We start from the raw sequence: 26,789 nt of genomic DNA, 5'->3' as shown, positions 1-26,789 counted from the left end.
CTTAGGAATCTCTTTAACCTTACTTGCTAAGGTCTTTTCATGGTCCCTTCTTGCTTTTCCAAGTCGCTGCTTAAGTTCTTTCCTGTTTTCTTCACATTCCTCATGGCCCAGACCAATTTTAGCTTCAAAAACCTTACATATGCTTCTTTTACCCTTCTGACTAAATGCACAACCTCCCTCGTTATCCAAGGGTCCCTCACCTTGCTATCCTTGTCTTTCATCATTACTGGAAGATGCCAGTCCTGAACTCTCATAAGTAGGTCTTTAAACAACTCCCATGTGTCAAAATGTGGACTTGCCCAATAACAGCTCCTCCCAATTAACACTCCCTAACTTCTGCCTAATACTGATATAGTTTGCCATTCCCCCAATTTACTACCTCTCCACAAGGTCCTGACTTATTCTTACTCATAGCTTTCTTTAAAAACGTAAGGAGTTATGATCACTCTTTCCAAAATGCTCTCCCACTGAAAGGTCAGTCACCTAGCCAGACTCATTAGCCAACACAAGGTCCAGTATGGCCCCTCCTCTAGTTGGATGAGCCATGTACTGTGTATACACTTAAATTCTGCCCCATCTAAGCCTCTTCCTCTAAGGGGGTCCCAGTCAATATTGGCAAAGTTAAAGTCACCCATTATGGCAACCTTGTTATTGTATCAACCCTCTTCTCCACCTCCCTCACTATAATCAAAATATTAAACATGAAAAAAAAGAGGGTAGACAAAGATGAGCTATTTCCACTGGTTGTGGATTCCAAAACTAGGGAGCACAGTCAGAGAATTGGGGCAGACCGTTTAGGAGAGATGTTAGAAAGCACTTCTGTGCACAACGAGTGGGAGACATTTGGAACTCTTTTTCGTAAATGGCAATGGATGCAGGATCAGTTAATTTTAAACCTTAGAAATAATGTTTTGTTAAACAAAGGTATTAAGGGATATGGTCTGAAGGCAGGTATATGAAGTTACGCCACAGATCAGCCACGATTTCACTGAATAGTGAAACAGGCTTGAACGGTTGAATGGCCTTATCCTGTTCCCATATAATATTTCAACACATCTCCAGCAAATAACCAACAAGTCTGGAAATAATCTATACAACAGATGGGAATCTTTTGAATTCACACTGCCTTCAATCTAAAACTAAAATCATTGCAGCTCCACTATGCAGGTGACATCTTCTCCAAAGTGTGCAAGAAAATAGACCTTTCACTTAAAGCTTAGAAACAGGGCCTCTTCCAACCAGCTCCCATTTATCAAGATCAAAGTTAAAATCTTTGAAAACATGCACTGTTTTCCATATTACTCAGCAAATGCAGACAAAGATGGAGGAGGTGAATTTCATCAATATGCCAGATTAGCCTTCAACCAACTTGGGAAAAGGGTATTTGGGGACCAGGATCTTAAGCTTGAGACCAAGCTCACAGTTTATTGGACATCAGTGCTTCCCCCACTTGTACAGGTTTTAGAGACAAGGACAACCAACAGCAGGCACTGCTGGTGACGTACCACTAGCACTGCCTTCACAAGATTCTCCAATTCACATGGCAAGAAAGACAGTCGAACAGCAACATCCTTGCTTGTTCAGTGTCAAGATCATTTAAAACCAGCTCCACACTGCAGGACATGTGATTTGTATGCCTGACAGCAGACGTTTGAAGTAATTGCTCTACTCCAAATTCAGACATGCAAGATGACTCTCAGGATGACAACAGTACTTTAAGGATGCCCTTAACATATCCCTGAAGCAATCAAACATCTCCAGCAACTTGTTTCCTATGTCTCCAAGCACCACCGGATCCAGATGTGGCCGAGTCTGCAAAGTGTGAACTGGTCTTATTAGCTATTTCAGAATTCAAAAAAACTGAAACGGAAATAAATCATCCTCAATCCTGAAGGGCTCCCCAAGAAGATTACATCACTCTCTACCATCCTGCCACATTGATGCCTACCTTCCAAAGTCCAAATAGTTACCCCTTACTTTGACTCATCTCTTGAAATCCTTCCCAAAGGTTACTCCTATTTTCACTTGGGCCCAATGTTTTGCCAGGTTGAAATTGAACAAAACTCGCTTTCATATTTGCAAAATTCCACTTTGTGCAAATATTAAACAGGTAATAGTGCAGTCATGACAGTTTTAGTAAAAGCATGTCAGAAAAGAAAACACAACAGAGGTGTATTGTCAATTTTGCCATTCACAAGTTACAAGAGACAGCTCTGTTACTAGCGCAAGAATGATCCTTACCACTTGCGCTTCATGAAGGCTGCTGCTCGGTTGCCATAAAGCATGGGGTTCCCAGGTGCTTGCTGAATGGCTTTGCTGTAAAGTTGGATGGCCTGTGTCCATTGTTGTCGGGAGAAGGCATCATTTGCTTGTTGTTTCAGCCTCTCTAAGTGAAGTGGCAATTCATAGGGAACACTGCAAGAAGAAAATAAATGAATTGCAGAACTGGCAAGTGTTGTGCAAGTTTGTTAAATATCCACAGTTGGCATTAGTCATACCTGACACAAACTTTTCAAAAGTCAGTTGTTTGTTGCTTTAAGGATGTCAGAAACAGATTGACCTTTCCTGAACCTCCCTAACAGGTATAGGCACCAGCAGCTCAGACCAGTCAACTTGAATGCTACATGGGTCCAGTGATCACCAGATTGAGAAGAGTGACAAAATATCAATGTGATGGGGCAGAGCTCTACTGCGCACCGAGACTAGTAGAACAAGTTTTCCTTAAAGGATATGTCTCTTCTACTCGGTATGACAAGCTGTTGTTCTCTGTGGAATTGAAATGTGACCATATGTACAGCAAAGTGACCTACTGCCCAGAATTAAAAAGGACACCGATGAAACAATGGATTCATACACACACTCAAACCTACTAGCCCTCCAACTAATAGAATAATCACCATCACAAAATATCCTTAATATCTGTTTTATTGTAGAAAGCAAATAGCAAGAAGTAGGGGACAGCTTTCATTGATCTGACAAAAATCTATTCCAAATATATAGTGTAACATTTCACACTGTCCCATACCTGAATGACAAAACATAAGTGACTTTGAAACTTTGTGTTTCATTCCTATCCTCGTCAAACCGGAAGAACTCTTGAATTGGATAAAGTCTGCATGATAGGATTCTCTCCCTGAACTTGAGGTTGGGAATGATCCTTTCCCTCTAGGTCCTTACACGACACTCCAGGTGAAATAAGCAGTTTAGGTTCAGGTTCTACAACCACTTCATTTCTATGCTTTACATTATAAGAATTATTTAGCACAGAGGAGGCCACACAACATTATGCCTTTGCGCTTTAACAGCTAAGCAGCTGATCTCATTGCATGTTCGTCCCTCAAGCCCTGCAAACACTTTCCCTTCAAATATAATGCAAATTTTAAAAATTTGCAATTTTAGAAGTCTGTGTTCAGTGAGTTCATTCCAAACTACAGTAATTTGTGGTATATAAACGAAACCAAATATTAATGTATGCTCTGATTCTGTTCAGTCTGTCTCATCTGGTTATTGATTGCCACCACAAACACTGTTTTCCTGATTTACTCCATTAAAATTATTGACAAATAACGAAGATTCTCTGAACCATCTCTGCTCTCAGAGCTTCAGCTTCTCTAGTCTCTTCATATTGTTATGGACTATTCGAGACCACTCAAAACATTCTTAAGCAGGCAGCTCAGACCACAACTTTGCAATTTGTTTCAGTTAGTGCACAGTGAAAGTTTCCCCGATTAAGTTAGCTAGGTTGACTACTAGATTTTAAAACAAACAAAAATTTATTCACGAAATTACACAATGAAACACAAAAAAAAGAAGCCTTACAGAACTTAGTCTATCCAGCCAGACTTAAATTATGCTGTTCTGAATATACACAACAGTCCCAATAAGCAAACTCCCTTTAAAAACCAATATAAATGGAACACATGCTTACAGATTGAAGTTAGAAGGAGAGAGAGATAGATATTCCACACAGCTCACTGTTGAACTTCTCACCAGGTCAGACTGAACTAAAACTACTCAGCTCAGCTAGCTAGAGCACTGTCCACTCCCCTTTCATTATACAGGTCACCTCTAAAACATGACCGCATTGGCCTGAAGTCACATCTGTTTACATATAAACAAAAGGCCTCTCAAAATCCTTTTCATTTCTGTACCAAGCCAGACTGATCGGAGCCTGACCCAGTTTATTGCCTCTCTGGGGAAAAGAAAATCAAGGGCAGAGTCTCCTTGAGCCAAGGAACAGCTTTTAGAAAAAAAAGAGACTAGCTTTGTGACAATGTGATCATGTGCCCCATCCATTATAATAAATCTCTTCTGCAACATCCAAGGCCTTGAAATCCTTCCTAAAATGTATAGCCAGAAATGGCCTTAATATAACAAGTGTGTCCTAACCAATGTACATAGGATATATTTTTGTATATTTTAAGACTTTTTGTAGTATCTGTATCTGCCTAATAAAGACAAGGCAACCCTTTTTAAAGCAACCTTTTCAACTTGTCCTGTAATCTTCAAAAATAAGCGCCTTTCCACCCTCAAATATCTCTCTTTGCTTCCACCACCTTTGAAATTGTACCATTTAATTCAGTGTTTTTACCAAAACGCATCACTTCACACCTATTTAAATTTCATTTGCAATGTGTTAACCCATTTCATCAGTCTATCTACCTTCTCTTAATGGCTGTTATTAACCTCATTGCTTACGACATTTCTGAATTTGGGTTGTCTCTAAATTTAGCCCAGCTCCAGACAATTAACTTACACATCAAAAAAAAAATGCACTGCCTCTAGTGCTGATCTCTGTGTAGAGAGATGGAGCCACATCCAATATTTAATCCTCTAAAATGTGCCTTTATTTCTCAGTTAATATAAAATAGATTTCAGACTTGCTCTTCAATCAGACATTGTATTTCCAGAATAATCAGGTTCAAACAGGATAAGTCAGGAAATTAGAAAGATTAAAATACAACCATTATCAAATGATGCTGAAACTGGCAGCAACAGGAGCAGAATATTCAGTCCCTCCACTGTCCGACTGAGAAACTGTGAGATGGACAACACTGTTGCTATGATTACTCTGCCCCCATCCCATATCACTTCTCCCCATACAGAAATATGAGATCTGGGATTCACTTGGGAAATGACCACAGCCCTGACAATATTTTAATGTCCAGCAACCTGAAACACAATAACCTCAACACTGCTTCAACAGTCTTTAGGTTATAAAACCATGTGCAACTTTAACACATCCTACTTATAACTCTTACTTCCAAGGTCACAATTGATGTATTCTATGTCAAAGTCCAACATTGAAATGCCCAATGACAACATTTATATAAAAGCAAAATATTGCTGATACTGGAAATCTGAAATCAGAAAATTGCATGGCAAAACTCAGCAGGTCTAGTAACATTTCTGGAGACATAAATAGTTAATATTCCAAGTCTAGGATGACTCTTCTTCAGAACAGTTCTGAAGTAATCATACTGGTGTCTCCACAGATGTTGCCAGACTTCGAGGTTGTACCACACATTTTCGGAGTTTGACAACATTTACACCTCCTCACTCTTACTACATCAACTTCTCAGACTCTGTTGAACCATTTGAACTCAAACTTCTTTCAGAAACTATTTATAAAATCATAATTTCTCTCCCTTAGTAACAAGGTGTTACAGACAAAAATTAAAACTATATAGAAAAACATTAAAATTTAGTATGACAAAATGAATCTATTGAATTGCCTACATTTGTTTGGTAGTACAGAATGAGAGAATGGCTGAAAAAATACATTTTGTCAAAGTTTTTTTTATCTTGTGCTCAACAAGACCGCAAAGAACCAGCCTGCATTTGCAACATAGTATCCAACATTAGATGCGATTTGGCAATTGGATAATATTTGTTGGATAATCCCAATTGTGCAAAGAACTACACGAATAACCAATTTAGAATTGTCAGTCAGGCTTACAGCATGGCACATGAGTGGTAATTTTCTTCGCAAACATATATATGTACACGCCCTATATTGGTTTCAACTCAACAAAATAAGTGACAGCCAAGCGCTGGTTCATTGTCCTGATCAATGTCTTGACTAGAATCAACTTCTGGTTTTAATTTTAAATAAAGCCTGACATTCGCCATGGCAACACTTCTACCAATCAGCATCCACTTACCAATCAACATTCTCCTCATACTGTATAGATGTTGGTTTTCCTCTTTTTTTGGTATTCTTGCAAATTGTCCTAATGAGTACAAGTGGAAAAGCTTCGAAAAAATGTGAATTGCCTATGTTTTAACTTCATTAAAGTTTTTTACTTCGTGATTTCAAGTGTCTTCAAAAGTGTGAATAATAAAGTTCAATAACCGATCTCAGCCTTCAACCACTTCGAAGATTGGGAAATTCAGCAGTGTGCCTTCTGAAGTAAGGCTATTCCTTGGTGTTCTGGGAAATATTTATTTCTCAAATGAACATCACTAATGACTGCTGTTTCATTTCTCATTCCTGTTTTCCAGAACTTGTCATCCACTACTTTCTGCAAAGTTTCCTACATTACAACAGTGATTATACTTCAGACTCACTATAGGATATCAAGGTTTCAGTCACTACCATATAAATGCAAGTCTTTACTTCTTGCTTTTCATGTAAGAATGTGATTTTTTTCCTGCTTATCCAAAAAACTTTAACAATTCAGTCTGCAGTTTATTTAAGCTGTCCTTCAAGTGTGTCCCATATAAAATAACAACAGCTTCTCTACGGAGAGATGGTTGCCATTTAAAATACCTGGAATTGGAAAGAACTGAGGCCTTCTTACTTTATAACATGCCAAAAATAAGTCACGAAGATTGGATTTACTTTCATCACTTTTTCTTGCTTTTCCCAATATAGATTACCTAAATCTTGGTGTGCTGGGGGCAATTTCAAAGCTTGCAGATAACACAAAAGTTGGAAAAATTGCAATCTGTGAGGAGAAAGTGAGGACTGCAGATGCTGGAGATCAGAGCTGAAAATGTGTTGCTGGAAAAGCGCAGAGGTCAGGCAGCATCCAAGGAGCAGGTGAATCGATGTTTCGGGCATGAGCCCTTCTTCAGGAATCTGTGAGGACAACAGTGCAGAACTCAAAGGACACTGACAAACAGGAGTGGGTGGGTAATTGGCAGAGGAGATCAAATGCAGCGATATGTGAAGTGATGTACTTTGTACCTGGGTGTATATTAACACAGATCATTCAAAGTGTTTTGGGGGGGGGGAGGCAAATAAAGAAAGCAGTAAATAAAGCGCACACTGTCGTCAGCTTTATTAATAGGGGCATAGAATACAAAAGCAAGGAAGTGATATTGAATTTATACAGGACACTTGTTAAACCTCAGCTGTAGTAATGTGGTGCCCACAAGGGTACACATTATAGAAAAGATGCGAATACATTGGAGAGTGCAAAAGTGATTTACAAAAAACAGTTCCAGGAATGAGAGATTTAATTAGAAGTACAGACTGAAGAAGTTGGGACTGTTTTCCTTTGGAGAACAGATGGCTCACAGGAGATTTGATAAGTTATCAGAATGATTTCAAGAGATGTGCAAAAGAAGCAAGAGTGATGTGAGAAAAATGATTTTCACTCAGTCAGTAATTAAGGTATGGAATGTATAACCTGGCAGTATGGTGAAAGGAGATTCAATTGAAGCATTCAAAAGGTCATTGGATGATTATTTGGACAGAAATAGTGTGTAAGGTTACAGGGAGAAAGAAGATTGGCATTTGGTAATATTGCATGTTTAAAGAGCCATTGCAGGCACAATGACCTCCTCCTACATTGTAACAGTCTGTAATTCAGTGAAATACCCATAGTCAGAGTTGATGCAGATTAGCCATAACTGGATTAAACAAAGAACCAGGTGGAGGGGTTTTATTCCTAAAACCCAAAACTCTAACTGGTGAACTACGGAGCATTTAGAGTCAGAGAGTCATAGAGATGTACAGCATGGAAACAGACCCTTCGGTCCAACTCGTCCATTAAATACTATTAGATGTGTGGGCAATTTAATCACTTTCATATGAGACAAGCAGTTAAATGCACTCATTGCTTTATTGCAGGACTATAATGTATTTTTAATCAATCTTAAGACATGTCATGGAGCAGGTGGGATTGAACTCTGGCCTTCTGGTTCTGAGGAACAGACATTACTACTATACCACAAGAGGCCTGGCACATTAATATTGACAGACATTGGCTCCTGTACCTTCTCTACAAGGCTTATAGCCTTACCCCATATCCTGATTATGCCAACTCTGCCTCTTCAAAGCTGTGGAATCTCAATGTCTGCTAGACTTCAGGACTCCATTCCACAATACTCCACTTCTGGATTTAAGGGTCCCTTTTATCAGCATGGTTCAGGTGGTAGCACTCATCTCTAAGTAAGTAGGGTGGGGAATTTAAGTAATTTCTGGCATCAGATGATATTCCACTGCTCCAGTTGGAAGTGCTGTGTTTCAGATGAGAAGTTAAGTCAAAGCAGAATAAAAGTATGAAAATAGATTCTCTCAGGTGGATGCATTACACCGATTTTAAAAGGAGCAAAAGGAACTTGTATGCTGATGACAATATTTATCCATCAAAATGTTAAATGTGTCATTATTATCTTACTTTTCTTTGGGGGAGGGGGTAGGGTGAGAAAAGAGTGGGAAGAGGGAGGGAAGACAGCATGCTTATTGTGTGAAAAATAGACTTTCCTGTTTCCAATTTTACAACAGTGAACATCATAGAGTCATAGAGATGTACAGTATGGAAACAGACCCTTTGGTCCAACCCGTCCATGCCGACCAGATATCCCAACCCAATCTAGTCCCACCTGTCAGCACCCGGCCCATATCCCTCCAAACCCTTCCTATTCATATACCCATCCAAATGCCTCTTAAATGTTGCAATTGTACCAGCCTCCACCACATCCTCTGGCAGCTCATTCCATACACGTACCACCCTCTGTGTGAAAAGGTTGCCCCTTAGGTCTCTTTTATATCTTTCCCCTCTCACCCTAAACCTATGCCCTCTAGTTCTGGACTCCCTGACTCCAGGGAAAAGACTTTGTCTATTTATCCTATCCATGCCCCTTATAATTCTGTAAACCTCTATAAGGTCACCCCTCAGCCTCAGACGCTCTAGGGAAAACGGGCCCAGCCTTCAGCCTCTCCCTGTAGCTCAGATACTCCAACCCTGGCATCACAACATCTTTCCGATAGGAAGGAGACCAGAATGGCACACAATATTCCAACAGTGGCCTAACCAATGTCCTGTACAGCCGCAACATGACCTCCCAACTCCTGTACTTAATACTCTGACCAAAAAAGAAAAGCATACCAAACGCCTTCTTCACTCTCCTATCTACCTGCAACTCCACTTTCAAAGAGCTATGAACTTGCACTTAAGGTCTCTTTGTTCAGCAATACTCCCTAGGACCTTACCATTAAGTGTATAAATCCTGCTAAGATTTGCTTTCCCAAAATGCAGCACCTCGCATTTATCTGAATTAAACTCCATCTGCCACTTCTCAGCCCACTGGCCCATCTGGTCTATATCCTGTTGTAATCTGAGGTAACCCTCTTTGCTGTCCACTACACCTCCAATTTTGGTGTCATCTGCAAACTTACTAACTGTCCCTCTTATGCTCACATCCAAATCATTGATGTAAATGACAAAAAGTAGAGGGCCCAGCACCGATCCTTGTGGCACTCCACTGGTCACAGGCCTCCAGTCTGAAATACAACCCTCCACCACCACCCTCTGTCTTCTACCTTTGAGCCAGTTCTGTATCCAAATGGCTAGTTCTCCCTGTATTCCATGAGATCTAACCTTGCTAATCAGTCTCCCATGGGGAACCTTATCGAATGCCTTACTGAAGTTCATATAGATGACAACTACTGCTCTGCCCTCATCAATCTTCTTTGTTACTTCTTCAAAAATGTATTTGAGAAAAGCACAATATTGGCTGTAAACTGTTGCGGGGCACTGAAGAAAGAATAGAGGCAGTAACAACAAAAATGTGGTGTTTTTTTGCATGATTGTTAGATTATATTTCAAGTGTCCTCTAATCCCAGGACTGTTCCACTGGCCCAGATTCAACACTTACCGGTTTTCATACCAGGTATAGTGCTGCCAGCATTAGTGTGTGTCCAGTCTCAACTCACTGTCCAAGCAGAATGTTCTCTTACCTGCTTTGTGGCCATGCTTCTGACAGCCTGAAGCCATTACTGTGGAGATGGATTCCATTTGTAACTCCATTTGTTATTGATTTTCCATTCTGTAAATCTGCAAGGTGAAACATCACTATTATTAGATTCCCTACAGTGTGGAAACAGGCCCTTCGGCCCAACAAGTCCACACCGACCCTCCGAAGACTAACCCACCCAGACCCATTTCCCTCTGACTAATCCACCTAACACAATGGGCAATTTAACATGGCCAATTCACCTGACCTGCACATCTTTGGACTGTGGAAGGAAACCGGAGGAAACCCACGCAGACATTGGGAGAATGTGCAAACTTCACAGGTCGCCCAAGGCTAGAATTGAACCCAGGTCCCTGGTGCTGTGAGGCAGCAGTGCTAACCACTGAGCCACCATGTCATCCCTGGCTGGACTGTAGTTTCACAGCAAGTGCACAAGTCTATAAATATGGCAACTTAGTAGGATGGTTTCTCCCCACATAGAACCCACTCAGTTCAACATATTGGAGCAGTCTTTTTTCATTTTCCTGCTCTTTCCTATGCCCCTTAATGTGCCCCTTCCATGTTTATTCAATTGCCACTTAAATGAAGTTGTAAAATGCTGCAGAAGAGAGTTCTTTAAGAGGAGCAAAAAATAAAATAAAAATAAACCTCAGCAGGTCTATTAGCAGCTGTTTGGAGAGGAACGGGGTTAATATTTCAGGTGTGACCTTACATCAGAAGCAGTATTTCCAGTGTTTTCTGTTATATTGCTACTTCTAAACAAAAAAAAATGGCCTTCAATAACTTTGACGTTCCATGCATGAACAAATCAGTGGTTCGTAATGCTAATCCTGCAAAGGGAAGGAGTGATTAAAAAAATTTGTGGCCAATTTCAAGAAAATCTGATGAAGTTTCTCCACAAATTGTAAAGGCAATTAAGTCGCAAAATGTTGTAGCTATCCAGATCAGAACTACCTTTCATATTCTAATGTCCTCTGTCACGATCTCCTAAAGCATGTTCAATATTTGTTACATTTGTCGGTATCCTTTGAGGCCAGCAAAGTGAAAGGAGATAACTAAATCTTTGGTAGCTAACCCATCTTTTTGCCAATGTTTATAGAGTCAGTCAGTCAGAGATATACAGCACAGAAACAGACCCTTCGGTCCAACTCTTCCATGCTGACCAGATATCCTAACCTTATTCAGTTCCATTTGCCAGCATTTGACCATACCCCTTTAAACCCTTCCTATTCATATACCTATCAGATGACTTTTAAATGCTGTAATTGTACCAGACTCCACCACTTCCTCTGACAGCTCATAAATACACCAGCCTCTGTGTGAAAAGGTTTCCCCTTAGGACCCTTTTAAATCTTTCCCTTCTCACCTTAAACCTATGTCCTCTAGTTTTGGGCTCCACTACCCCGGGGAAAAGACCAAGGCTATTCACTCTATCCATGCCCCTCATGATTTTATAAACTTCTATGACCTCACCCCTCAGCCTTTGATGCTCCAGGGAAAATAGCCCCAGTCAATTTAGCCTCTCCCTACATCTTCCAATCCTGGCAATGTCCTTGTAAATTTTTTCTGAATCCTTTCAAGTTTTGCAACATCTTTCTTATAGTAGGGAGAACAGAATTGAATGCAGTATTCCAAAGGTGGCCTAACCAATGTCCCGTATAGCCACAACATGACCTTCCAACTCCTATAGCCACAACATGACCTTCCAACTGCATTCCTTATGACCTAACCTTGTTAACCAATCTACCATGAGGAATCCTGTCGAACGCCTTACCGAAGTCCAAATAGTATCACATCCACCACTCTGCCTTCATTGATCCTCTTCATTACTTATTCAAAAACCTGAATCAAGTGAGATTTCCCAAACAAAGCCAGGTTGATTTCCCTAATTAGTCCTTGTCTTTCCAAACACACGTAAATCCTGCTCCTCAGGAACCCGTCCAACAACTTGCCCACTACTGATGTCAGGCTCACCACTCTATAGTTCCTGGAGTTTTCCTTACTACCTTTCTTAAATAGTAGCACCATGTTAACCAATCACCAGTCTTCTGGAACCTCACCTATGGCAATCGATGATATAAACATCTCAGCAAGGGGCCCAGCAATCACTTCCCTAGCTTCCCACAAAGTTCAAGGGTACAGCTGATCAGGTTTCAGGAATTTATCCACTTTTATGTGTTTTAAGACTCTAGCACCTCCTCCTTTGTAATGTGGACATTTTTCAAGATGTTGTTATTCATTTTCCCAAGTTCTCTAGCTTCTATATCCTTCTCCACAGTAAACACAGATGCAAACTACTCATTTAGTATCGTCATCACCTGCAGTTCCACACTACACGGCCTTGCTGATGTTTAAGGGGCCCTATTCTCTCCCTGGTTACCCTTTTATCCTTAGTGTATTTGTAGAATCACTTTGGAGTCTCCTTAACCCTATTTGCCAAAACTACCTTCTATCCCTTTTTGCCCTCCTGATCTCCCTCTTCAGTGGACTCCAACTGTAGAACATAGAACAATACAGCACAGTACAGGTCCTTCAGCTCACGATGTTGTGCCAAGCATTTATCTTTATTTAAAATCAGAGTTGAAAGTGTGTTGCTTGAAAGGAACAGGTCAGGCAGCATCTAAGGAGCAGGAGAATCAACGTTTCGAGCCAGAGCCCTTCAGCAGAAACTGTTCCTTAACTTAAGATCAACCTAACCCACACATCCATGAATTTACTGCCGTCCATGTGCTTACCCAGTAGTCGCTTAATTGTCCCCAATGTCTCTGACTCTACTACCACTGCTGGCAGTGCATTCCATACACCCACCACATTGCTTAACCTCTGACATTTCCCCTAAACCTTCCTCCAATTACCTTAAAATTATGACCCCTAGTGAATGACATTTCTGCCCTGGGGAAAATTCTCTGGCTATCTACTATATCTATGCCTCTCATTACTTTGCACACTTCTATCAAGTCACCTTTCTTCCTTCTTTTCTCAAGTGTGAAAAGCCCGAGTTCAACTCAATCTCTCTTCAAAAGACAATCCCTCCAATCCAGACAGCATCCTGGTAAATCTCCTCTGCACCCTCTCTAAATCACCTACATCCTTCTTAATAATGAGGTGACCAGAACCGGACACAATATCCCAAGTGTGGTCTAACCAGGGTTTTATAGAGCTGAAGCAAAACCTCGTGGCTCTTAAACTCAATCCCCCTCTTAATGAAAGCCAAAGCACCATACGTCTTATCAACCCTATCAACTTGGGGGGCAACTTTGAGGGATCTATGTACATGGACCCCAAGACCCCACTCTCCCTTCACACTGCCAAGAATCCTGTTTTTAACCCTGAATTCAGCATTCAAATTCGACCTTCCAAAATGAATCACTTTACATTTATCCAATTTGAACTCCATCTGCCACTTCTCAGCCCACATTTCTGTTGTGCCTTTCCCGTAGAACAACTGGTCTCAATTTATAATTCACTGACTAACCCACCCTTGCTCTTCTTCATCAAAGTCATTTATAAAAACTACAAACAGCAGAGGTCCAAGAACAGATCCCTGCAGGGCACCACTGGTGACCGAACTCCAGGCGGAATACTTTCCATACCTCTCAACTTTCTGAATGAGCCTACCATGAGGAACCTTATCAAATGCCTTACTGAAATCCACAAAAACCACATCCACTGCTCGACCTTCGTCAACTTGTCTTGTCACATCCTCAAAGAACTCAATAAGGCTCGTGAGGCATGATCTGTCCCTTCATAAAGCCATGCTGACTATCTTTAATCAAACTATGTTTTTCCAAATAGTCATAAATCCTATCTCTCAGAATCCTTTCCAGTACCTTGTTTACCACTGATGCAAGACTGAGTGGTCTGTAATTCCCAGGGATTTCCCTATTCCCTTTCTTGAACAGGGGAACAACATTCGGCTCCCTCCAATCAGCCGGTACTACTCAGTGGAGAATGAGGATGCAAAGATCATAGCCTGGTCCGGCCCTGGGAACTTATCTATCTTGATGCTTCCCAGAATTTCCAGCACGTCCACTTCCTTAATATCAATCTGTATCAGCCTATTAACCTGGTCCACAGTGTTCTCACTATCAACAAGGTCCCTCTTGTGGGCGGCACGGTGGCACAGTGGTTAGCACTGCTGCCTCACAGCGCCAGAGACCCGGGTTCAATTCCCACCTCAGGCGACTGACTGTGGAGTTTGCACATTCTCCCCGTGTCTGCGTGGGTTTCCTCCGGGTGCTCCGGTTTCCTCCCACAGTCGAAAGATGTGCAGGTCAGGTGAATTGGTCATGCTAAATTGCCTGTAGCCTTGGGTAAGGGGTACATGTAAGGGTATGGGTGGGTTGCGCTTCGGCGGGGCGGTGTGGACTTGTTGGGCCGAAGGGCCTGTTTCCACACTGTAAGTAATCTAATCTAATCTAATCTAATCTAATGAATACTAAAGCAAACAAAAACTTATTCAAGGCCTCCCCTACCTCTTCAGACTCCAGGCACAAGTTCCCTCCACTATCCCTAATGGGCCCTACTCTCTCTGACCATTCTCTTATTCCTCACTTATGTGTAGATTGCTTTTGGGTTTTCCCTAATGCTTCCCACCAAGGCTTTTTCTTGCTCCCTCCTAGCTCTCCTCAGTCCATTTTTGAGTTCTTTCCGAGCTACCTTGTAATCCTCTAAAGCTGTGCCAGATCCTTGCTTCCTCAACCTTAAGCAAACTTCCTTTTTCCTCTTGACAAGAAGCTCCTCTTCTCTTGTCATCCAAGGCTCCTTCACATTATTATTTGCCTGTCTAACTGGGACAAAGTTATCCAACACAATGTGTGCTCCTTAAAGAGCCTTCACATTTTGCTGTGCCTTTCCTACAGAACAACTGTTCCCAATTTATACTCCACAGCTCCTGTCTAATGGCAGTATAATTTCCCCTTCCCCAATTAAATAACTTCCCATACTGTCTGCTCCTATCCCTCCCCATGGCTATGCTAAAGTTGTGGTCACTGTCACCAAAATGCTCTTCTACCGAGAGATCTGACAGCTGGCCTGGCTTGTTGCCTTGCACCAAATCCAATATGGCCTTCCCCCTAGTCGGTGTTTCTATATATTGAGTCAAGAATCCCTCCTGGACACCTGACAAATCTGTACTAAGGAGGTTCCAATCAATATTGGGGAAGTTGAAGTTACCCATAACAACTCTGAACAGCAGATCTTGGGGGGGGGGGGGGTTCTATAGAAACACCCAAAGTGACTGCCTCTTTCCTGTTACTGATTTCGACTCTCACTGACTCAGTAGACAAACCCTCCTCAATAACCTTTTCTGCAGCTGTAAATCACTCTAACTAACAATGCTACTCCCCCTCCTCTTTTACCCATCTTTCTGTTCTTTTTAAAATATCTAAACCCTGGAACTTCCAGCAACCATCCCTGCCTCTGTGAAATCCATGTCTCCATTATGGCCACAATATTATAGTTCCAAGTACTGATCCATGCTCTAAGTTCATCACTCTTATTCCTGACATTCCTTGCATTGACACAGACACTTTAACCCATCTCTTTGTCCTAACAACAGTGCATCCTTCCTAACAGACTCTCTGCATTCTATTCCAGCCCATTCCAACAACTACCCTCTCCTCTGATCTGTAGCTCTGGTTCGCATCCCCCTGCCAGAATAGTTTAAACTGCCTTTACACACTTCTAGGGATTCACTCAATCCCTGCTATCTATACCTGACATATGCTACCTTCTTATTCTTGACCAAAACCTCAATTTATTGAGTTATCCAGCAATCCTTGTATCTAGCCTTGCCCTTCACCCTAACAGGAACATACTGTCTCTGGACTCACATTATCTCATTTTTGAAGGCTTCCCATTCTCCAGCTGTCCCTTTACCTGTGATCACCTTCTCCCAGTCAACATTTGAAAGTTCTTGCCTAATACCTTCCTCCAATTTAGAATTTTAACTTTTATATCCGGTCTATCCTTTCTCATCACTATTTTAAAACTAAGAGAGTTATGGTCACTGGCCCCAAAGTGCTCTCCCACTGACACCTCAGTCACCTGCCCTGCCTTACTTCCCAATAGGCTACACTTTGCTCCTTCTCTAGTAGGTATATTCACGTATCAAATAAGTTGACCATATTGTTTAACTGAAAGGAAAATATGCAAAAAAAAAAATCACAACTCTCTGCTTTCTATCCCTTAGATAATTATATATTCAACCAGCTACATATCTATCCCATCTACTTTTAATTTTCTGAATAATTCTGTTATATTTTATCAAATTTCCTAAATTTCCAAATATACAAAATCTTCATTACTATCTTTATTCTTTTTACTCCAAATAATTCAATGTAAATTAGATACAATTTACTTTTAACAAATTACTTTGAACTAAGTTGAAGGCATGTACAATACCTCCAAGAGAGTTAATGCTGTTCTGAACTGAGTGCTTACAAGCACATGTGTATATGACTAAATGGCAGTCCCAGAGTGTACTGGTAAATTGAAAGTTTTCAAACTTTTGGCTGTGAAATGGATACCTGAGCTTTGGTTGCTGTTTGGACAATAATTTGAATTTAACTGATTGGTTTAAATTATGCCCCAATATACAAAAACTCAATCGAGTTTGAATTTATTGTTTTGCCAACATTGAACCAATGAGACAATCAGATGTTGGGGGTATACATAAAAATGTGGACATTTTGAAAATTGGAGAGAGAGAGCGCGAGCAACTGCAATTGAGATGGGTCCAAGAAGTTAGGAAACACTTGTTATCAAAAGGTACCTTTTCATATGAAACATACACGCAGTACAAAGACAAGGATGACCCAAGGAATTCAGCAGCCAGAAGAATGAAGTCACAGAAGTCAACAGCAGCTGTGCATTATTGAAATTAAGTTGATGTAATTTTAACAAGTATCTTATTGGAACCGCATATTGTGATAGAGTTGGAGGCAGGTAATAAACAGTTAAGAGAAAGGGGGGATTAGCGTTGTGAATAGTTGTTGTTTAATGTTCAATTTATTTTTAACTCTAAAAGTGATGTTATTTTCTTTAAATAATGGAATTTGGGAGTTCTCTGTCACTCATATTAAACAGATAATGAAATGAGATGAGCTTTTCTGGGTATTTGGTTTAGTTAATAGCAGGGTTCACCGCTGTGTCATAATAATATTCATTTGCATTTAGTCTAATGCTCCTCCAAGTGAGAATTATTTATACAAAGGTAGGAATACAATTATAGAATCTCAGAATCCCTGCAGTGTAGAAGCAGGCCATTCAGCCCATTGAGTCCACTCCAACCCTCCTTCCTATCCTTGTAACCCTGCATTTCCCATGGCTAATCCAACTAGCCTGCATATCCCTAGGCACTACGGCCAAGCCACCTAACTTGCACACCTTTGGACCATGGGAGTAAACCAGAGCACCCGGAGGAAACCACACAGACATTCTCTCCACATCTGCTTGGGAGTTTGCACTGTCACCTGAGGGTGGAATCAAACCAGGGTCCCTGGTGCTGTAAGAGAGCAGTGCTAACTAGTGAGCCATTGTGTCACCCATTATGTCCTTGAAAATTGTCTTCAATAGACTTCCCACTATCTGAAGTTAAACTGAGTGCATTGTAGGCACCATGTCTGTCTTGCCATTTCTTTGTTGAGGGGGTACAAAATTTGCATTTCCCTAGTTCCCTGCTGCAACTCACATCAAAGACTGTTTTCTGCCAATTACAAGCATTGCTGCAACACTACATATCACAGTACAGTACTTCCCAGAATTCTGCGGTCAATGTCATTCCCCTGCCTAATGACAGAAAGTTATAAATTACAGATGGTACACTAACAGAACTTAATCCTAGTTCTCTTCTTCTCCATCATCACATGCCACAGCACAGGCTAATCCCGATTCTGTCTATACCAGTATCCCCATACGCTGCTGTGCAGTACAGTTCCTAATTTGATCATGTCCAGTACCCAAAATGGACAATACAATACTGTTCCACTGTTTCTTGGAAATCCCTTCAACTATGCTCACTTTGTGCCACGTGTCTTTCGTTAGGCCTCTTTTCTCACTAAATATTACTAAATTTAATGGTCTCTTGTCTCCACTCAAAAGTTTTTCCCACTTCTTTCCCCACGAATTTTCCTTGCTGTAACCTTTATTTTAAAAAAATGCTGAAAATTTCTAATAGTTCCCAATTTCAAGGCAGGAAACAGACAGACTAATTTCCTCCTTGAACTGGCAGTCTGATAAGCTGTTCATTAACAGCTACTTCTTTTTCCTTTACTTCAGATGCCCTGCATTTGCAGTATTTTGGTTTTTGACTGCATTCAGGAGTAAGAACATTGCCATATCTTTCTGTTGTGGTGCTGAGGCAAACTGTCCTGATGAGTCAGTATTAATCCTGTACATAAGCTGGGATGCTGGCTCCTTCAGCACACCAGTCATTTACTTCTCTGACCCAAACACTGGACATCCCTAGACATGGTCAATTTTTTCAGCAGCTTTTGAGTATAAGGTCAAAGTTCACTTGCCAGATAGAAATAGAATTAAATACACAGAGATGTCCAAGACTCAGAAGTATGCAAAACAATATGCCAGTGTCAATTTTTCTTAATGGTGCCTCTGGCCCATCGATTTCTCAAAACCAATGCAAACTTATTGTATCAAAACTCTTACGTCCCAGCAATTAAGTGACTATAACTGAAATGCAACTTGTCTGTTCTCACCACAGAAAATAGACTAGCTGCTTGGTGTTTCCAGTATTGTGACATTTCTAGCACTTGCAATTTAAAAGAGCTTTAGAGAAGGAAACACATGCATAGGAGCAGTCAGGTTTGAAATACTTTGCAAATGGCTCTCTCACAACATATGCTGACCCTCTGACAAAATTACTGTCTGCTGCACCAAACTTTGTTCAACTGGAATTTCAGCTTGGCTCGGTGGCTAGCACTCAAACTCTGGGTAGTAAGATTAGAGTTCCAATCCTGACTCCAGTCTTGAATATATTGTAAGCAACTTGGTGCCACGTTGAGGATGAGAGGCTGTCAGAGCTGCCAAAATAAAGGCTTTGTCTGCCTGTTGAGAGACAGCAGAATTGATACTCTGAATAAGTTAGACAAAATGGATTGATGGGCTTTCATCCAAGTTCATTGTGATGTTCTGTCCCTGGTTTCAGTGCCTGTCACTTAATCCTGGAAAGACCTACATTTTTCTAATATTTTCATCCATTGAAGTTAGCTACTTAGTAAGACATTTTCTAATAAACTAGACAACCATTTGTGATATTGTGCACGGACTGAAGATTGTGTAGAGTTCAAATTTAGTGGGGATATGGAATCAAGAGGGCTGATACAAGTCAATCCTATTTTTAAAATCACATATTGTGCTTATCTGCAAGAAATTTTAAAAAGAATTTACAATTTACAACACACTAACTGGCTGCTTGCAAGCACCTCTATCCCAGACTATTCACCACACCTTAAAAGCAAAATACTGCAGACACTGGAAATCTGAAATAAAAACAGAAAATGGTGGAGAAATTCAGATAGTAGCATCTGTGGAGCGAAACAAAGTTAACACCCAGTCCATTAAACCTGCTTTAAAACTGATGGAGGCACAGATTTTTGAGGTTCAATAATTGATCTCACTTATTACTTCTAAGAAAATATTGTCTCAAATATCCATCTCTGCTCTGCATTTCTTTCATCTACTCTGTCGTTAATGCACTGCCATCTTCTGCATGGAAATTAGGGATGGGTGATAAATGCTGGCCTAGCCAGATGTGCCCATATCCAATGAACAAACAAAAAAAAAAGCCTGCCTTTTCTTTGTCCTTTGATTCTCTGCCTTTTCTTCCCTTTTCATGATGAAAAGGGAATGGCTTGGTGGATATAAAAGATCCAATGGCACTGTTTTCAAGACAATTAGGGGAGCTAACCCCACTGTCTAGGCCAAAATTTCTCTCTCAACCAAAATAAAAAAAAACAGAAACTGTTTATTAACTCATTCGTGTTTGGTGGAGCTTGCTGTGTGCAAAGTAGCCACTACGTTTCGTACACACAAGTCCAGTGGTCATGAAGAGTGCTTTATAACTTCACCCCTTCAAGCCACCAGTTATGACTGAGTCCCAGGAACACTCACTCCTCAGCCTCATATTTTTTAGGAAAAATTCTCAGAGGATATCAGAAATACAGAGAGGATGAAGAAAGCTGGGCCAATACTGTGGTGTATAACGTGCACTGTCCCATTAAATTCCACAGATATTGCACACACTAATTAACTCACCAGCAGAGGAGTGGCACTTCTTGGGTAGCAGAAATGTATAGGGCTTCTGCTTATTTGTCAGATCAAACAAATAGACCTGTAATACAAGAGAAATTCATTTTCTTGCTGTGAATTAACTTGTACAATTTAGTTACAAAACCAAATTAGTCTAATGCAGTTTCACGTGAAATCAACAACAGGCAATCATTGCTTAAAGTTGTGTTGCATTCCTGAAAATTGAGACGTTGTGAAACAACTTCAAATGAAACGCAAGTTTCCATAAGAATCAATGCAAAAGCTGGAGATAAGCTAATTTTCAGTTTGTTGAAAGAGTTGGACATTCTCAAGTAAAATTTGTCAATGTTGCACTTAAAAGAAAAATGCACATACAGTTCCTCCTGTTCATATTTTCAATATCCTAGCTCCAAAGGAAAATGAGACAAAATTTAAGCCCTTTTCACAAAATTTGGCAAATGCTATGTCATCCTCATCTTTACCAAACCGTGTGCACTTTTCTTCTTCAATACTTGCCTATCAGGCACTAAAGGTCGGTGGAGGAGTTGTGGGTAGTGACGAAGAATGTTGTAGGTTGCACAGATAAGCTGCAGAACTGGGCAGAGAGGTGGCAAGTGGAGTTTATGCGGATAAGTGTGAGGTGATTTACTTTGGTCGGAGTAACCGGAATGCAAAGTACTGGGCTAATGGTAAGATTCGTGGTAGTGTAGATGAGCAGAGAGATCTCGCTGTCCAGGTACACAGATCCTTGAAAGTTGCCACCCAGGTTGACAGGGTTGTTAAGAAGGCATACAGTGTTTTAGCTTTTATTAATAGAGGGATCCAGTTCCGGAACCATGAGGTTATGCTACAGCTGTACAAAACTCTGGTGCGGCCGCACTTGGAGTATTGTGTACAGTTCTGGTCACCGCATTATAAGAAGGATGTGGAAGCTTTGGTAAGGGTGCAGAGGACATTTACTAGGATGTTGCCTGGTATGGAGGGAAGATCTTACGAGGAAAGGCTGAGGGACTTGAGGCCGTTTTTGTTAGAGAGAAGGTTGAGAGGTGACTTAATAGAGACATAAAAGATAAACAGAGGGTTAGATTGGGTGGACAGGGAGAGGAGAAAGTGAGGACTGCAGATGGTGGAGATCAGAGCTGAAAAATGAGTTGCTGGAAAAGCGCAGCAGGTCAGGCAGCATCCAAGGAACTGGAGAATCGACATTTCAGGCATAAGCCCTTCTTCAGGAAAGCCTGGACAGGAAGGGTATGGAATGCTTTGCTTGCAACGGTAGTAGTTTTGCCAACTTTAAGTATATTTAAGGACAAGCACATGGACGTACATGGAATAGTGTAGGTTAGGTGGGCTTCAGATTGGTATGACAGGTCGGTGCAACATCGAGGGCTGAAGGGCCTGTACTGCGCTGTAATGTTCTATGTTCTATGATCAGTGCTACTCCTTCAGCCAACTTATCACAGTTTGCTGGAACTCCCTTTCTCAGCATCTCCACTCCCATAAAATGTTCCAGGTTCATGAAAGTAACATTTACCAAATCTGTCTTGTCCTTATCGTTGATACTCACAATGGAACTCTAACACATCAGATAAGGAAGAGGCCTCAAGTCACTGTATAGAGCAAGGAAGGGGCTACACATTAAAGGATTTGAGTGGGAGAGAACCATAGTTGACACAGGAAACTATTTTTAATTCATTCATGGGATGTGTGTCATTGGCTGGGCCAGCTTTTATTGTCTATGCCCGATTGTCTTTGAAATGAATGGCTTACTGAACCATTTCAGGATTAAGTTAAGTATAGTCCAATTTAAGATCTGCAGCAAGTGCTTAATGAATTCCCCTCATAGTAAATGTTCCCATTTGTGTCTTAACATTTCTGTTTTAACATTCCCGCAACAACTGCTCTGCTTTGATTAACGAATGGACATAACTAGGAACTAAATTATGTCTGCAAGAGCAGGACAAGCCAAGAGTGGGATGCTGTTTCCTTTCACCAGTTGAAGGTCTTTGGTCCCTCCCATGAGGCCAGTATCTGTTATATCACATGAACATCCTGCAAATGTGACACATTTTGTTTAAACATTTTGCCCAATTTCAATTCATTAGTTAATTGCATTTATTTCTACTTATACCCAAGGTACAAGCACATCCTGGGCTGTTAAACTGACTGGTTTGTCTAGAAATACTCAGTGATATTTTATGGAATATCTGAGCAATTACTCATCACATTCAGTCAACACTTTGTCACACCCATTAATTACATCAACGTATTCAAATCGCAGGTTTAGATTGAGGGATTGAAAAATAAAGTACATTCTACACCTATGCTTCTACAGTGGGTAGAATGGATGGGTGTTAGGTAGCCCAGTGATAAGGGCAGTGTCCTGCTCCTCAGAGCCTCAGGCAGATGCAGTAAGGGATCACCTCCCCAGGGACAGAGCCCAAGAAGTACTATCCACTCTATGCACAGAGCTCCAACATAAAGTACATCCATACAGGTTAACCTGTTCCGGGAATACCTTTGCATTAAGATATAATGCCCTCTGTCCTACCTGTTCTCCTCCCATGTTGACTAAAAGCTCAGTCCCATCAGGGTTGAAGGCTACATAGGTGGCTACAAGCACACGGAGGCGATTGTTATAATCAGGCTGTTTCACTGGGAGATGACCTGCAGCGAGGGCGGGGGGGGGGAAAAGAGAGAGAGAGAATTAGTCAGAAACTACAGAATACTGAAATGTCTTTATAGCCAGAGAATCTCAATTAAGCTGAATCTAGTCAGTGACAATACTTAACTGCAAGAGAAGCTATTCAACTATAAGAGGATTAAATAGCCTCTTTCAAGATCCAAACATGTATTTTCTGGCACAAATATTGTTGAAGTGATCACAGAAATGGAGAATTAGGGTCATGGATATCTCTGTTCAGAACAGATAGTTACACATTTCCCCAGCGGTTCAAGTTTCAACCATAACTTTGATATAAATGTGATGAAAAATCTTTAAAGATACATAGCAGAAGAATGTAGTATGATCAGACACAAAGGGGCATTTCTGTTGGATTAACAGATTAGCTGAAGGCTTTATCTTTTAGTGATACTGGTACACATTGCACATCCTCTCAGTTACCTTTCACTGGTACCACTAACAAACCCATGAGCAAATCCCTGCTCTAATAATAGCCTGTTCAAGAAAACAATTAGCATCTTGTAAAGATGACCTATACACAATGGTTAGCACAAATGTTTGTCTTCTATATATTCTCACACACAAAAATCCCAATAAATCTCTATCCTTTAAGAATTAAAAACCCATGACTTTTGACTACTCAATCCCTGGCACCTGCTTATCATGTGTTCCTTATACAATCTGAGAAACATTAGGGGAAATATACTATTAAAGATGCATTATGAAGTTTTCATTCAAGACTCATTTTAATCAAAATCTAACCATGGAATGAGTTACAAGTAGTGTGTGCGTTTTGGACATTGGGGACACTGATGAGAACAGAAATAGAAACTATTGGAAAAACTCTGCAGGTCTGGCAACATCTGTAGAGAGAAAAACACAATTAACGTTTCATGTCCAGTGATCCTTTCACTTGACAAAGCTTCACATCAGATTTTATGAAGGCAATTCAATCACAAGTGTTGAAACTGCCTGAGTATCACAGACCTCAATTTCTATAATGAAGAACATACCATCTCTCCATTGTCTACACCCTTAATCAGTTCAGTTCAAAGCCAGAAACTTGATTTTGTTCTGGATTGGGTGAGGATTCCACAATGTACATTATCAGAATCCAGCAGATACATGACAAAGGCTGCTAACACAACATGAGCAATTAAGAGAAAAAAAAAATCACAAACTTGTAAAATAGAAGTGGCCAAATCTTTGAGGCCTGTAAACATATCTGAGCACATGCATCAAAACAGAACACTGCATACCTGCCACATAATACTGAACAGCTCCATCCGGCACAGATTTGTACCTGTCACAAAATGTGTGCAATCCAGGAGTTGAGTTCTGCTTTGCTGCTTTTCTATCAAAAAGCAAAGTAATAAATGGTTACACATAACCTAGGCCAAAAACTTCAGGCAACAATGAGAACAAATTAGTTAAAAGAAACTGCAGCAATCCTCCATTCAGTTGAGAAAAATTGCTTTAACCTGAATCTTACTTTATGCAAATCTACTGATCATGAACTGTGTGATTTGAATACTGTAGTGTGACATGGCCTTATATGCTGATGATAAATAGAAGGGAGCAGATCTGTCCATGATACCAGAGTGCAATACCCTCTGACAACCAGAACATAGGAGATGGCAATGACGTCAGACACAAAAGAGAGAGAGAACAAGATGAACTATTTCACGGTTTCTCTTGCTCGTGACCCTCTACCCTCCATGCTTGAAGCCAACCTAGGATATATTTTCTTTCTCATCAAGTCAGACCTGAAGAACAACCAATCCAAATGTTAATGTGGCATTCATTAATTTCACCATCGTCAAACAGTTTTGGGGCTTCAGTGTGGTAGTAGCTGCAGAATTTGTTTTGTAGCTGTGAATGACAGATTCAACACAAGTTTAAGGATTCACATCCCAACCCAGGACTAAGTAGCTTGCCTGTGATAACTGGTTTAAACGTTCTGGGTCAAGAAGAACAGAAAATTGTTAAAGGTCTTCAGTGAGACAAGCCCTGGGCTCAAAGTATAAAGTCCTAGTAAGATACTGTGCCAACACTCACTTTCTTGGCATATATACAAATAATTACATTAGAGTGAGGCAAGTGCAGCCAATGTCTCAAGAAGCGAAAGCCAAGAAACATTGGTACACATTGCACATCCTCTCATTTACCTTTCACTGGTATCACAAACAAACCCATAAGCACATCCCTGTTCTAATAATAGCCTGTTCGAGAAAACAATTAGCACCTTATAAAGATGACCTATACATAATGGTCATTAGGAAATTAGAAATAGGGCTGTTACAAATTTAAAGAAAGGAGACAAAGGTAGTCTGCACAACAGGGAATTCAGTTTACATATTTAATGAGCATAATCCAGAATTTTGTCCACCTAAAAACACATAGGCAGACACGCTGTAGTGGTTCTCTGAATATGGCTCGAGGATCAACTGTCAAAGCAGCAGACACAGTCTTCTGAGCTTTATAATAGAAGTAATTCACTGTCCAAACCAGACAGGCCAAACTTGTGCTGGCTGTCGAAGTGAGATTTGAGGCACTGCACTTACAATTACTGCAATAATGGGTTCTCCAATACTCTGCCTGGTGGGACAAATTTATAAAGTGTAAAATTATGACATTTCTAAATTACAATTGCTGGGTGAAAGAGCACTTTCTGAATGGAATATTCTGGACAGCTTGCATACATTGCTGTCACTGTACCAGCAGCTTCCACCCTACCTGTGATTATGAATCATACGAATGTCATAAACCCGCACAAAGGGACCACTTGCCCCGACAGCAAGATAATTATTGTTCTGAGGATTAATGGCTAGGCATTTCGCTTCCACGTGCTGCCCACAATATTCAGTGAGGTCCACCAGTACCTGTGAGCGCTTACTGCTCTCTCTCAGGTCATACTGCCTGCAACAGGAAAGGAAAGATGATACATTAACAGAACTGAAGGCAAGTACGCAGAGGATGGTGCATGTGTGGAATGAGCTGCCAGAGGAAGTGGTGGAGGCTGGTACAATTGCAACATTTAAAAGGCATCTGAATGTGTGTATGAATAGGAAGGGTTTGGAGGGATATGGGCCAGATGCTGACAGTTGGGACTAGATTGGGTTGGGATATCTGGTTGGCATGGACGAGTTGGACCGAAGGGTCTGTTTCCATGCTGCGTATCTCTATGACTATGTAAATGGTGGGCCTCTGGGCTTGGGGGAGGAACAGATGACCAGTAATGAAAGTCTGGTACAAAGACAAAACAAATCTAATACACAGTCTTAAAATTCAAGATGGAGTGATGTGAATATCAAAGACATTGATGACAAGTTGAGGGGTGTGGATGTCTCCCCCACACTATATAGTGTTGCAATGAGTGGCCATTGAGTTACTACTAATAAACTGCACCTCCTCCCTCACCTCTATCCAAGGCCCTAAAGGAGCCTTCCACATCCATCAAAGTTTTACTTGCACATCCACTAATATCATTTATTGTATCCGTTGCTCCCGATGCGGTCTCCTCTACATTGGGGAGACTGGGCGCCTCCTAGCAGAGCGCTTTAGGGAACATCTCCGGGACACCCGCACTAATCAATCACACTGCCCCGTGGCCCAACATTTCAACTCCACC

General features: G+C 40.9%; 1 protein-coding gene across 1 annotated transcript in view; it reads right to left on the bottom strand.

The window, feature by feature from the left end:
- wdtc1 (WD and tetratricopeptide repeats 1) overlaps positions 1–26,789 on the bottom strand; it is a 44,556-nt gene that overhangs the window by 12,492 nt on the left and 5,275 nt on the right. The window contains exons 7-12 of the mRNA XM_043717461.1: positions 25,895–26,077; positions 24,418–24,512; positions 23,027–23,142; positions 20,485–20,560; positions 10,193–10,289; positions 2,242–2,415 (exon numbers count right to left, since the gene is read on the bottom strand). Of these exons, the coding sequence (XP_043573396.1) occupies positions 2,242–2,415; positions 10,193–10,289; positions 20,485–20,560; positions 23,027–23,142; positions 24,418–24,512; positions 25,895–26,077 (741 nt within the window). The remainder of the gene's footprint in view (positions 1–2,241; positions 2,416–10,192; positions 10,290–20,484; positions 20,561–23,026; positions 23,143–24,417; positions 24,513–25,894; positions 26,078–26,789) is intronic.

This window comes from Chiloscyllium plagiosum, chromosome 27 (assembly GCF_004010195.1).
Source record: "Chiloscyllium plagiosum isolate BGI_BamShark_2017 chromosome 27, ASM401019v2, whole genome shotgun sequence".
Lineage (NCBI taxonomy): Eukaryota > Metazoa > Chordata > Chondrichthyes > Orectolobiformes > Hemiscylliidae > Chiloscyllium > Chiloscyllium plagiosum.
This window is presented reverse-complemented; position numbering and strand designations above follow the sequence as displayed.